The sequence below is a fragment of the Syngnathoides biaculeatus genome, chromosome 19, assembly GCF_019802595.1.
Source record: "Syngnathoides biaculeatus isolate LvHL_M chromosome 19, ASM1980259v1, whole genome shotgun sequence".
Taxonomy (NCBI): domain Eukaryota; kingdom Metazoa; phylum Chordata; class Actinopteri; order Syngnathiformes; family Syngnathidae; genus Syngnathoides; species Syngnathoides biaculeatus.
This window is the reverse complement of record NC_084658.1, coordinates 13,798,658-13,813,200: the sequence shown is the minus strand read 5'-3', so window position 1 is coordinate 13,813,200 and position 14,543 is coordinate 13,798,658. Positions and strand designations below refer to the sequence as shown.

The following is a 14,543-nucleotide window of genomic DNA, read 5'->3' as shown; positions in this document are numbered from 1 at the left end:
GATATTTCCAACTGTGGCAAGCCTGCTGGAGATTGTCGGTTGTGACGTCAACTTGTGATAGCTTGTTGATAAAACAGTGAGAAAGTGGGCTAAACATTTTAATGTGGACCCCTCAAATCCATTTTTGGGGCCACCGTCCCCGGAATAAAAGACCGATTCTGCCTCAACAAGTGACAGCAGCACTTGTGCACTTCCTCAAACGTTCCACCAATTGCGTCAACCCCCCTCCTCACACTCTCCGCCAATCAGTAAGAGCCTTTCCTGGCTCCGAACCAATCCCGAGTGAGGCTCTTCTCCTTTCTGACCAATTGCTGACGAGGCCGCCCGCTCAAGGGGGACGGGCGCGAGAATCGGCGGGATGGACAAACATCACATCGCTGAATGGAGAGAAGCGCGGACGTCGCACTGCTTGCAACAAAAGCAAAATGATCGACTTTTTATAGTTTTAGCTCGTGTTTTGCGTCGCGGGGGTGGCTCCGAGTACACGAGTGACGACGAGGACGTAGTTACTTTACTCTATTGAGGGATGTTGCCACTTATCCGCTGGCTTTTAGCGAAGAGAAAGTAATAATGGCGACGCGAGATGGCTAGCTGAATAATGCTAACTCGACCAGAAAGCGAGCACCCGAGGACACTTCTATGGACGAGCGTTCACATATCTGGCGTTTGAGCGACCTGAGGAGCGATAACACGCGGGAGAGGCCCGCGCATCCATCCCGGCGTCTGGCATGGACAACGTGAGGTCGTCACGCAGGTGGGTGGAAGTCGTAACAAAACATGAGGAGTGCGTCACTGTTTTACGTACGTCACTAAAATCAAGTGACTTTTTTTGTACTTGTTTTTACTCGCTAATAATATGTATCGTCACAGGGAATGTGTCGAATAATATTATTTGAAGCCAGTGCAACAATATTAGTTGTGTGTGTGTGTGTGTGTGTGTGTCTAAAGAAACTATATAAAAGCACACGAAAAATTTCAATTAAAATATGAGGCATGGAGCAATACTAATACCTGCGTTTTTTCAAGGTTTGGAGTGCCTGATCCAAGCTGGTAATACTGAAGGCAAAAAATGATAACAATAGAATAAAATGTCTGACATAAGAATTGCTTATTGCCAGTAATTGGCCCCACACCACACGATAATCATATGCATCAGAAAGAACATAAACTGAACATGAACAAATAGAAAACATGAATACATTTCTTCTTTGACAGGGAAGTGTGTTTCAAAAACAGCATTTTTCTCAATAAAATTAACTTACAAGTCATTTGTTATGGTTAATATTTGAGCCCTAACTGGACAGTTAGGGATTGACCATACCCCAATTTACCTCTAGAATGTTATGCTTTCTGTCAGAGGACCATTATGACCGAAACCTTGAAAAAATTTAATTGACCTGTCATATTTACATATTAAATTTATCAACTAATTTTGAGGTAATGGGTTTTTCAACTATTCTTGCTGCTTGGTAGCACAAAAATGCTTGCAATACCTCAACGTCATCATATTTATTTGAAATCTTGGTCCAGATTTTAACAAAAATCATGGCAGTTGATGCACATGATTCGCCTCCGCGGGCCAGATGAAATCGTGTGGCGGGTCGCATTTGGCCCCCGGGCCTTGACTTTGACACCTGTGCTCAAGAAGGTGAAAGAAAGAGCCTGTTGATCACTCGGGACGACCCCCCCCCCCCTTTTTTTTTCCTCCTGTTCCTGTTTATGGCATTGAAAGAAGCGACTCCTGCCAAAATCCAAGGACCTCACTCGAGTTTCCACAGTGATGAAGAGTTTGGTGTGGGGGGGCTGTTTTCCCTCCCAAAATATTGAGCGAGAAATGCAAAAATGTTAAGATGAGAAGATGTATCGTGAGCATTAGTTACAAAGGGCACACGCCTTGGAAGAAAATATACAGTGGGTGAGAAATACAAACATTTTGAATACACAAATATAAGAAAAAAATACCTTCCAATACTGTAGAAATGCATTAGATCAGAAATGTAGAAATATTAGATGAAATATACCAAAAAGACAATTAAAAACACACAGGGAAATGTGGGACATTAGATTTTTTAAAAATGCAAAGAAACAAAAAATCGGATGGAATTTTTTTTCATTATAAATAACAGAAGATTGAACAGCAAAATATCTTTATTGAGATGGAAAAATGCAAAAATATTTCACAAATTTTACAAAAAAAATAAAGGAAAGGCTAAAATAGTAGCTGAAAAGTTCGCAAATATTTGGAAAAGTAAAAAAAAATACTCAGGAAAAATAACATTAAAATAGACATCAGAAAATACAAAAAAAACATAAAAAAATATGTTGTAATATTAGAAGGAAAAACACGAATATAAATTGTAGTAGAAAAATACTGATGAAAATACAAATGTCAGAAAATGCAAAAATAGAAAATTAGTACGGGGGAAAAAATACTAAAATAGGCAACAGAAAATACAAAAAAACCCATTTAAAAAATATGCCGTAATATTGGAAGGAAAAACACAAATATCATAAATTGTAGTTGAAAAATACTGAATAAGATAATATAAATAAGTCAAAAATAAGGAAGCCTTCAGATTTAAAAATACTATAGAATATTACCAAAAATATACACAGTCGGGCCTCTTTATGGAAATGAATGTCACATAAATCCCGACACATCATCCCCGCTCACACGGAGCGTCTCCATCGTGTGCACTCGTAGCCACGACAAGGACGACGAGGCGCACTCCGCAGATCCCGACACTAAAGAGAGGAGCAAAGACAAGAAGGTTTTGTGCAAAGTGAAGTGGTCCCGTGACGAGGTAAGCGCCGTCCACTCCACTCTCGAGTGCAACTGTTGTTTTACCCGACCGGGGGCGGGGGGGTTGAACTGATTTTTGCCGTCGCTTCCCCGAGGACGAAAAGCTGAAAAAGCTGGTGGAGCAACACGGCACAGACACGTGGAAATTAATCGCCAACTTTTTTCCCGTAAGTGTGCTGCCGTACGACGCTTGCAAAGTTTTGACAGTGAGCGTCCAGACTCCTTCAGTTCGTAGTTCGTCCTTGAAAGACGGCGGCGTTGATGAGGGGCGTACGCTGTTTGTTTTTGTGTCGGTAACGCGGTGTCTCCGTCGCGGGTGTCAGGGGAGGACAGATGGCCAGTGTCAGCACCGCTGGCAGAAGGTGCTCAACCCGGAGCTGGTGAAAGGCCCCTGGACAAAGGAGGAGGATCAGAAGGTAAGAAGATCCGGGACTGTTGTGTCTCTCGCGCATACGCACGTCGTCGAGAGACAGAAGGCAGAATGTGCGCCGTGTTCGCTGCCCGCCAAAATTATGTCCTTGGCTGCGGCCCACGGCGCCTGAACCAAACGCTCCACTACATCATTGCTAATATAAACACCTCACAAGTAGCTGCTTTTGAGCCCTTTTCCTGTAGGGGAGGGGGTGTGCCAGCCCGCACCACAATGCCCTCCTTGAATGGGTCTGGAGCGCCGAAATTAAAACTGCGGCGAACCCTCGCCGTTCGTCGCAGTGAGGAACCAAAACCTGACCTGGCTATAAAAAAATTTGCCGACTGGACACCACTCTAAAAAAAAAAAATGTTCATATTTGCCCATATCAAGGCTTAAACACCCAAAAAAATACCCTAAAGTTATGAGGTATAGCATCATCACGTAACATAATAAAATAATCAAATTGAATGGGAATATTTTAAAGAGTTTTGCTGCGTTTTTTTTTTTTTTTTTTTGCACTATTCAGTGGACATTGTTCTATCCCTTATAGAGTGTGTAATTTGGCCAACTGGGAAAAGTGTAATATAAACAGTTGCAGTCATTGTAATTGTTTTCAGAGCCCGTGAAGAATAGATGCATGTGAGTTATATTGTCGGCCTATGTGTTTTGCCGCACCATTTGTGTTCAAATTTTGATAACAGTTGGACACCGATGGTATTCGTGCTTTTAGGGCTTTTTTAAATTTATTTTTATAATATTTTAATGCTGAATAACTTACCTAATGCAAAGCTCCGTGGTTGCTTTCACTACAAAACGTGTAATTGTCTATGTTTTACGTTTTTCACTAGTGAGTAGAAATAAACAATTCGAGGCCTCGTTTTTGAGGACTTGTTCTCTGTCCGCCAAACTGCTCGTGCAGGTGATCGACCTGGTGCACAAGTACGGGCCGAAGCGCTGGTCGGTCATCGCCAAGCACCTGCAGGGCCGCATCGGCAAGCAGTGCCGCGAGCGCTGGCACAACCACCTCAACCCCGAGGTGAAGAAGTCGTCATGGACGCAGGAGGAGGACCGGATCATCTACGAGGCCCACAAGCGGCTGGGCAACCGCTGGGCTGAGATCTCCAAGCTCCTTCCTGGACGGTAAAATCCCGCTAAATCGAAAAATACAAATTTCCCAGGCGTCGAATGTCGATTGGAGGCTGTTTAAACATATTTGTTAAGTGCACGCACGGTATCTATGTAGGGTAAGGACATGCACACACTGGTGGCTTCCATTATTGTTTGTTTTTCAGGGGAAGCAAAAAAAAAATGACATTGATTCAACACGTTTTTTTTTTTCACACAGAATATTAAAGAGAAAGACAGGTTCCTATGAAGATTGAAATAACTGAAAACGGATGCATTTGAGAATTTTGATGTTTTGAAAGATTCTTAAGGTTGTGGGATGTTCTTTTTTCTTCATCTCAAAGCATCAAACAGTTTAATTTGTGGTTTTATTTCACACACTGAAAGTAGAGGATGAACAGAGAAGGTTGTGTAAAATACTAAATTATTAAACAAAGAAAAGCTGAAAAATTGAATGGACAAACAAATATTGAAGGAAAAGCACACATATTCAAGGAAAATATTTGACAAAAAAAGTCAAAAAATGTATTTCATCAAAACATATTTAAAAAAAATAGAAAAACACAGACTAATCATATCAAAATTTGGGAAAAGAATCCACAAATAGATGAAATATACAAAAATATAAGACCATAAATACACATCAAACAATACACAATATTTACCAAATATAGAAAACTACTGCTACTCTAAAAATGTAAACATATCACGGGGATAAGTATTAAAGAAATAAATACCCAAATATTACACTTAAAATACAAAAGTGTTGTTACACAACTGTTACCAGATAATGCACAATACAGTATTAGACAAACAATAAAGCTTGTAAGCCCAAATTACCTAGAAAACTTCAAGTATTGGTGCACTTACCGAAGACTTGCTGTCGTAAAGAGTAATTATTTTATTTACAGGTACAGAGAGGGTGATGTACACTAATGGGCCACATGCGACTTGGACAAATCCAATCTTATGACTAGTGAAAAATGTGTACAAATAGTCTTAAAAAAAAAAAAAAAAAAAAAAAGCACAAATGTGTGTTTTTGCTCCTTTGGATGTGTTCTGAACAGGACGGACAACTCCATCAAAAACCACTGGAACTCCACCATGAGGAGGAAAGTGGAGCATGAAGGCTACCTGCAGGACGCCAGCGCCAAGACGTGCAAGTCTTTCCACGACGGCGGCGCCAAGAGGCGCCATCACTCGCCGGGTCCTCCCACGACACCCACCGGGGCGCAGCGCCGCGACCGGAGCCCCCTGGCCCCCGTGGCGGCGCCCAACCAGGTCCATGTGCACTTCGGACTCCCCTCAGATCGTGCACACTTGCTGCATTTATTGATGGCAGCTTGTTTGTGTGTTTTTAGATGGCGGGCTATCATTTTTCTGCTCAAGGGCGCCACCCGATGGACACTTTAGGTTTCATGCCGGTGAGTTTGACTTTTTACAGCTTCCAGTTGTCTTCGGAATATGTCTGTGAGATGCTTTTGTCAAAACACTCCAAGGATCAAGAATTACAGCACGCTCTATGTCAGGACTCGGTCACGTCTCTTACATATGAGCCACAAATTAGCCCCAAGCCATCGAAACCAGGACGGCTCGCATTGTTTAACAGGCAGGAAAAAAAATATCTTGTCATATTGTGCTTTCTTTTTCTCTCCCCGTGACTGTGTTCCGTATTCTTCAATTTCTGTTCTTTACCCGTGTTGATTCTTGTGACTGCTAACGCTGTGGACTTCAAATCAAACCCTTGAACGTCCTGTGATTTTTTTTTTTTTTCTTTTTTTTCTTTCCCATCTAACGGGCGTATGCCTCCTCCTCTCCTGTGTTGTTGTTTTTTTTTTTTTTTTAAATACTTGTAAATGTGTTCTTGTGTTGTCATCTCCTGTTCTTTTTAACCCCGTCCGTTTGTCACCGTCCGCCTCCTCCCTCCTGCCGTCCCCCAACCACCCCGTTTCAGCCGCCCTGCCCGGATGATCCCGACAGAGAGCAAAGAATTAAGGAGCTCGAGCTGCTGCTTATGTCAGCCGAGAGCGAAGTCCGGCGCAGAGGTCCTTGTGTAAGCGCAGCACACTCCCCCCCCCCCCTCCACCACCCGGCTCAGTGGGTGTTAGCGATTAGCGTAGTCTGCGTGCCTGCCTGCGTATGCGTGTGACATACATACCCTGCAAAAAAATAATTACTTTTTGCAGTGTATCTATGTAAAAACAAGAATGACACGTTTTTTGCGCGAGTGTTTCTCTTGTAGCTAGCTTGCCATCATGCTACTCATCCTGACTGGCTTGAAGCTGCCCTAGGTAGTCCCCCCCCCCCCCCCACACCCCACACCCCACGCCCTATCCCCTCCATCTCCATTATCTAGGCCTAGGTCCTCTTCGCTTCTGTCTCACTCTTTCCGCAAATCGCCGCCTCATTTCCCACGTCGCTCTCGTCTTCCCAGAACTTGGAGCAGTACTCGGCCTGGTCGGACGGCACGCGGGATACGGCGAGCGGCGACAGCCTGGAGGCGCGGGCCGACGGGAGGTCCTGGTCAGAGCCGGAGAACCCGCGGGAAGACCGAGGCCCGCTGCCCACATCCCCCAGCAAGTTCTTGGCTGTGGAGGCCAGCGCGGTGCTGTCCACCCTGCAGACCATACGGGACTTTGCGGAGACCATGGATCTCATCGATTCGGTGAGGAAGAAATAACGGAAACAAACCGTTCTAGGTTGAGATCATTTTGGATTCACTTAGAAGCCATCAATGATTTAGCAGTTGGGAAATTCATTTTGCCTCAACTATCAAGTACTCGACCAACCAATTACCGTAATTCAGAGCAGAGCGCACCTGGTTATAAGCCTCACCCAGTACATTTGTAAAGGAAATACCATTTGGTACATACATATGCCGCAGCTGTGTAAAAACCGCAAGTGCCCACGATGAAACATGAGATGTTTACAAAGAAAGACGGTACACAGAGAGTTTAACGGCAGTGCCGCTGCGCTAAAGCTAGCGCCCCCGCGCTAAAGGCTAGCGCTGTGCTAACAGGGCCGGTTTAAAACAATCATATTGGTAAAAATCACTGAGACTCGGCGGTAACACGCGAGTGCAGCTCTAACAGGGCCGGACCGGTAAAAGTCACTTCCTCGGCACATATATTCCACCGGTCTCACTCTTACCTTTTCTACTCGAGTGCCCCCTTGCGGCCGTTAGAAAAAAATGCAAAAATTAGCTGCATCAAAAAAATTTGTGGCTCAAAGGCCCGAAATTTCGGTATTATCTCCATCTTGTTTGCAGAGCTTGTGCAAGCGATACGTTCCTTTTGTATCACTACTTTTATACAATATATTAAAAACTATTTTTTTGACAACTTGTTTTTCTTGGAGAGCCCATGAAAAATACAAAAACAGTAAAAATACAAAACGATGAGACATATGAAAAACATTGGAAAAAAAAAAAAAAAGACAATATGTAATAAAAGACCATTTTTGATACAAATGCAATTTTTTTCATGAAAACTATAATTCTAACATTACACAACCTGATTCGTAATATTCAATGAAAAATACACAAATATTAAGACAAATTATCTTGGCTAAATGAACCATTAGATGTTTTTTTTTTCAGTGGAACAGCAGCTGCTGTGTTAGACTTATTATTATTTTTTTTCTTTTTTGCCCTGCAGGACCCGGCGGCGTGGAGCGACATTGCAAGTTTCGACCTCTCGGAAACGGCGGCGGCGCCCCGGCACGACCAAGCCGTCTTCGCCACGCTCCTCGAGGAGAGCACGGCCGACGCCTCGGCCGGCTTCTTGGTGCACGCGGCCTGCCCGACCACCTCCTCCGCCAAGGCGTCCGCCACCAGGAGGAGGCGGAGAGAGCGGGGCGAACCCTCTCCTCTGTGCGACAGGACTTATCCCTCCTTATTGGAAAACATTTCCAACTCGCCCAAGAGGACGCCCAGCAACTCCCTGCCATTCACGCCGTCGCGGGTAAAACACATCAATCCGTTTCATCTGTTAAATTGCACTATCGTATTAAAGTGAATTTTCTTGTCGCAGTTCTGTAACACATCAGCGGCGGAGCATCTGAACTTGGACAACCCGGCGCTGACCTCCACGCCCGTGTGCGGTCAAAAGTGCCTCCTCAACACGCCACTTCACAAAGAATCCACCCCCAAGCACCAGAAAGAGAACGATGGGTAAGTGACTTGCAAGGCAAAAGTACTCCAACATCCGTGCTAATTTCCGTTAGCCCATCAAGGAGTTTCGCATCCTATGGCTAGCATTAGGCTAGCGGACTTTCCGTCAACAAAATTAAGTAGTTCAACCCAACAATGTGGTACCTAAATGTACAACATTTGATTCTCTTTGTTTTAGCTTTGAGGTTTATACAATAAACTTCAACCGGGAGTTGTGAAGTATTGTGAATCAGCATTTTTTCATCCATGGTTGCTTCAGGCGATGTCGCTCTGCGCTTGCCTGACCGTCGCTGAATAAAGTGCATTACAGTCTGCGGCACGGGTGTCAAACTAATTTTTGCCGCGGGCCACATTGTAGTTACGGTTTTCCTCAGAGGTCCGTGATGACTGTGAAACCATAAACAATTGTAATCGCCACATCATATGAAATTTATGAACTAGTTTGCGAATCAGAAGTCAAGGGTAATTGGTTTTTTCAGCCATGATTCATGTTTGGCAACACAAAAACGCATATAATAGCTGAACATTATCATTTACATGACAATTTGAAATTTGGTCCAGATTTTCACAGCAATCATGTAAGTTGACACACATGGTTTTCCGCCGCGGGCCACACAAAATCATGTGGCGGGCCACATCTGACCCCCGGGCCTTGAGTTTGCCACCTGCGGTCTACGGCATGGCGTTCATTCAGCTTTCGGTCTTCCTACATACAAATACTGTACAGAGGAGTGAAAAAAAAATTGCTTTTATGGCAAATTATACCAGAATAAAATAAAAAAAAAAAAAAAAAGACTTTTCTTGTGGTACAATTTAAATGTATATAGATTATTTATTTATGTATTTATTTTTAGTTCCAGGACACCCAAGTTTCGTAAAACGGTCGTGTTTCCGACACCGAGGACGCCGACGCCCTTCAAGAACGCCTTGGCGGCGCAGGAGAAAATGCACGGCCCGCTGAAGATGGAGGTAAGACTCGCGTAGCTGTAATATAAGACAGAAGTACCATCAGAACTCTGCTTGCTAACCAAAACAGCAGCCACCGAAGCATATATCGTAAACATGTTCTCAAGTGGATTAGCGTGTTGTGGAGTCTTCCCGTGTGATGTCAACTGGTTCCCCGCGCGTCAAAATTGTTGTCAAAATTAATGAATAAAAAGCCAGTTAATTAGCAAATACCGAGTAAATAGTCCCAAACTTTTTTTCAGCCGCAGCCATTGGCTTTTCTGGAAGAGGACATCCGCGAAGTTCTCAAGCAGGAGACCGGGGCCGACATCTTTAACAGAACGACCGTTTTGCAGCCTGACTACAGAACGTGGAAACAAAACGTACGCAACAGTTCGCTAAGTACACACACACACACACACACGCAACAATGGCAGGACGCTGTACTTTATTCCACAAGTGTGCGTTTGTTTTGCAGATGGACGGTCCAGCGAGAAAAGTGCGCAAGTCACTGGTGCTGGACCCATGGGGCAAAGACTGCCTTAGTGTGCAGCTCTTCCAGGATCAGCTCAATAATGCACAAGTGAGTCCAAGTGAATCGGTTCTTCCCTTCTGCACATAAATAAGTGTCAGTGTTATTGCGTGATCAGCATATTTTGATCAAAGAAATACATCAGGGATGCATAAGAGAAAACATTTCTACACTCATTTCAACTGTTAATAAATACTGAAGTAATCAAATAATATAAACAATTTAGTAAATAATAAATCAAAATATGAACAATTTAGTAAATAATAAAATAAATGTCTTAAAAATAAATAAAAAAAAAAACACAAAATATTGAACAGCAATAATTGACAAATAAGTACAAGAAAAAATAAATACCGGAAAATGTATTTAGAAAAAAATAATCCTGACTTAGAACACAAAGTTTTTGGAATAAAATGCTAAAATATTGAACAGCAAATTATTCTTGTTGCACTGGGCGGCACGGTGGAAAGCGTTGGCCTCACAGTTTGGAGCTCCCGGGTTCAAATCCCGGCCCCGGCTGTGTGGAGTTTGCGTGTCCTCCCCGTGCCTGCGTGGGTTTTCTCAGGGTGGGCACTGCGGTTTCCTCCCATATCCTCAAAACATGCAACATGAATTGGACACTCTAAATTGCCCATAGGTGTGATTGCGAGTGCTGGCAACCAGTTCAGGGTGTACCCAGCTTCCTGCCCGATGACTGCTGGGATTGGCTCCGGCACTCCCGCGACCCTCATGAGGATAAGCGGCTAAGAAAATGGATGGATGGTTGTATTGTACTGCAGGTTCCGGATGAGAGTCTCCTGTCCAGCTCCTCTCTGAGCTCCCCGCCCTCCGAACAGCAGCAGCAGGGTGAGGCGGCGGAGCAGGAAAGTCTTCATCCTTCGGCGCAGCAGAGGGAGGCTCCTTCGGTATCATCGCAGCACCCTCGCCGCTGTGTCGAGAAGAAGAGCCACAAAGTGGCCAAACAGGTGACTGACACGTATTGCGGAACTCGGTGCCGTGAAATACATTTTTTGCCTGATTACTTCAGCCCTTGTGAACAGTGCTGAGCAAGGCAGCGGCAAGCCGACTCACTAAAGTTCGGAAACCCTGTGCGGTTATTTACGATGGCTTCCGCAGGTCAGCGAGTGGGAAGCGGTGCTGTACGGCAAGACGGAGGACCAGCTGAGCATGACGGAGCAGGCGCGCCAGTACCTGATCCCGTACCCGTCCCCGGGCGGCCCCGCCCCCAGGGCCCTTGTGCTATAGGCACGCCCTTTCCGAAGATCAAAAGGCACCGTTTCCACCCCAACTGAATCCGCTTCTCCAAATCCCGTAAGAGACAATCCAGTTTCTTTGCCGTTCAGCTGTTTCTTTTGTTTATTATCCGACCTGTTTTCTTTATTTTTAGTCTGCACTACTCCATCCTGAAGGAATCCGATGCGATAAATTTGATCCCCTCGGATTGCCTCCCCGCAGCCGTAACGGGGTCACCGGGGGGGTCTTGTCATAGTTTGAGCATAAACTGGATAGCACTTGTGATTGTTTTTAGTTTTTAAACAAAACGTCCCTTGATCAACAGCCGAGTTGAATGTATTTGGATGTAACAGGAAGGGTACCTTAATATTGAGTTTGTTGTATTTATTACTATCATTATGGCTTAGATATTAATATAAAATGGACAACCGTGGAAGTGAGTAGTCAAACTAAAAATCAAAAGGTTGGCGTACGGACAGTGTTTGCTCCGAGCAGGCTGTAGCTGTTATTTATTTACTAATTTATTTATGTCAACATTTTTAAAGAGCAACTATTGAAATAATTTTTTTTTATCATCACAATCGGCCTATACATCATATTTAAGATCATTCCGACCAGTCAGCACCCGGCCAGTTATCATTTAGTCGCGTGTTCTTTATCTTTTTAGATGTCCATAACCATATTTCTGACCTCTAATCATAGACAAATTGCACTTTTTTTTTTATTAACTTTGAAATGATTTCATTTTGTTTATGAAGGTGTAGCTTTTTTGTGTATTAGTATGACTCCTCTTTCCTAAATTGAATACATGAAACAAATTGGAACATCATGTCGTTCGATCGAAATGAGAAAACGATGATGGGACGTGCGAGTTTTTTGTTTTTTTTTTTTAGATCTGAATATGTTAAAAAAAACAGGGATTCATTCGTAATGGTACTCATAAAATTGTCACGATACTACGCAGCAATACTGCATGATATAATTTCTGAATAGCAGCAATATCAGATGTGTGGGGACTTCAAATTACACTCTACAAAATGGATGGCATGATCAAGTATCAGTACTTTGTATTGGTGAGTACTCTAATATAAATACTTGATTACAAAAAAAAAAGTAGTATCAATGCATCCCCGTGAAGAACCATTTCGAGGGCCGTACCCATCCCGGATTTAAAGTATCACTACTGCCGTCTTTTTGTGTCCTAATCTGGATTATCCCGGATTACAAGCGAGAATAAGAAGGGAATCTTGTCAGGGAGATCAAGTGGAAAGATGAAGAGAGTTTGTGTGTGTCTATGAATACATGTTAATGTTTTGTTGTGATTTATAGGAAGGGAGTGGATACAGTACACAGTATAATGACACAAATGCAATAGAAGCAAAGCAATACTACTGTAATCATGCGTAACGCTGGCTGTCCTTTGGAACAGTATTTTGTAGCTGCCCATTTCTACCTGCTCTGCATTTTGGGACAATTAAATGCAATTTGTCGCCCGGAATTTTGTCTTTTATTGTTTGGATAAATTCATGTAAATCAGCCATATAAAAAAAAAAATGTAAAAAGTGTGTGCGTGTGTGTTATGGAGGGGCAAAACAAAGGCATAAAACAGAAAATATGTAAATATAAAATAAAAATCCACTTAAATGTGAATTAAAAATTGACTAAATAGTAATTTAAATCAGTATTGTCCTTTAAATTCATTATTTTAGCGCTACATTTTAAACACCAAATTCAAAAAATGCTGAATAAATGTACATATAAATAAATGATGAATTCAAATACAAATATTTTGTTTAGGAAAATATCTAAACAAAACGTGAAAAACTACATTTATTTACAAATATAATACAGAAATAGGAAAGAAAATTCGGTTGTTGGTAGAAATATTCAGACAATTTTAAATATGAGATAAAGGGCTACACTAGATTGCAAATACAAAATGGAAATAATGATTCAAAAAAACTAAAAAAAAATCATAAATCTAAACTCTTTTCACATTCGAAAGTACTCCAATTGTGAATTAAAAACTGCAACTGACTTTCAAGTGATTAAAAAATCTGTTTAATACAAGTATTATATATGTTGTGAAAATATAATTTTAAAAAAACTGATGTAATTTTTTTTATATGCATTTCATTTGAATGAAAAACATTTTCATAGATTTAATCTTTTTTCTAACTACTATCCATCTTGCGCATTTGAACATTTAAAAAAAAAAAAAAAAAAAAAAAAAAAAAAAACCACCACAATCTGGTGGTTGTGACAGGTGAGTTGGTGCTGGGGGCCGGGCAGGGACATGAGCCACCTCGGCCAGAACAAAAGCCCCCCAAACCCCCGTGCCCCTCCCCAAGGGTGGGGGTCAGGTGCCGGCCCGCTCAGCCGTGACTTAATGCCCCCCCGTGGGTCCCTTTTGTAATGTACACATTCACTCAATTGGCCACCAAATGGACGGGGAATTGGACCACTGGCCTTATGGCGCGGGCACACAAATTTTTCCACGCCATGTCCTCTTCACCAATGCGCCCGTGTGAGTGTGTGTACAATAGGGTCTTTTGTCGGGGGGGGGGGGCCGCGACCTTCACAAATATAATGCAGAAGTCTTTTGCACTTAATTGCTTGTCGCTTTCTGCTGCCAGCTCTTTCCCCGTTTTACAAATCTGACGTGCATAAAATCCCAAATTTTACCCCTTATTTATTTTACTTTTATCACGCTAACTCAATTTATTATGTACATTTAACCTCATTACCCAAATTGATGGACCATTGCCTTCTTAGCTGCATGATTTTTTTTTCATTTTATATTTTGTTTGAAATTATCCTAATGATTTAATTGAAATAAACATCACATCCATGTTAAAATGAATATTTACAGATATTTGTAGCGACTTCATTTACCCCCCCCCCCCTCGTTTTAATATTATGCTCTTCTGTCCTGCCTGCCATGTTTTACATTTTGGCGTATACTATGGGCTTCAACACACCCACCTGCCTATCAGTGTGCACACACACATTGCCATTGTGTGCGCTAGACAGCAGATGGCAGCCCATTATCGGGCTGACGGAGCAGTCATCTGGCAGGCATCCCACTTGCCCCCACCCAACCAACCCCCCCTACACTCGCCACCAATCGCCACACACTTTTTTTTTTTTTTGGCGGGAGAGTCCATGTGATGATTTGTATGCGTGCGTGCTCCCATGTCAATATAGGTCACCGGTTGCGCCGGTGTGTGTCGGCGTCACGTCGGTCTGCTCCGGTCCCTTGGGGACCAGTTCCAGTTTTTGTTTTTTTTTTCTTCCCATGTTTCAACGGTAAACTTGTTCA

At 42.8% G+C, this 14,543-nt stretch overlaps 1 protein-coding gene across 2 annotated transcripts; it reads left to right on the top strand.

The window, feature by feature from the left end:
* The first annotated feature begins 349 nt into the window (after positions 1-349).
* Positions 350-12,719, top strand: mybl1 (v-myb avian myeloblastosis viral oncogene homolog-like 1). 2 transcript variants are annotated; one of them, XM_061805841.1, is made up of 16 exons: positions 350-754; positions 2,705-2,804; positions 2,899-2,970; positions 3,127-3,219; positions 4,135-4,355; positions 5,408-5,621; positions 5,702-5,764; positions 6,295-6,393; positions 6,775-7,005; positions 7,997-8,302; positions 8,372-8,511; positions 9,366-9,480; positions 9,720-9,839; positions 9,935-10,039; positions 10,768-10,953; positions 11,105-12,719. In XM_061805841.1, exons 1-16 carry the CDS (start codon positions 729-731, stop codon positions 11,231-11,233), a joined length of 2,220 nt encoding a protein of 739 aa, XP_061661825.1. In that variant the 5' UTR covers positions 350-728; the 3' UTR covers positions 11,234-12,719. The 2 variants fall into 2 exon arrangements, with proteins under 2 accessions (XP_061661825.1, XP_061661826.1); XM_061805842.1 differs by lacking the exon at positions 6,295-6,393.
* Positions 12,720-14,543: the final 1,824 nt, after the last annotated feature.

Bases quoted from the DNA above. Each gene is read 5' to 3' on its own strand.
- mybl1 (XM_061805841.1), top strand. From the start codon at position 729: ATGGACAACGTGAGGTCGTCACGCAG. The intron at 5,622-5,701 runs GTCCATGTGCAC...GTGTGTTTTTAG, and splicing joins CCGTGGCGGCGCCCAACCAG to ATGGCGGGCTATCATTTTTC. The intron at 8,303-8,371 runs GTAAAACACATC...TTCTTGTCGCAG, and splicing joins TGCCATTCACGCCGTCGCGG to TTCTGTAACACATCAGCGGC.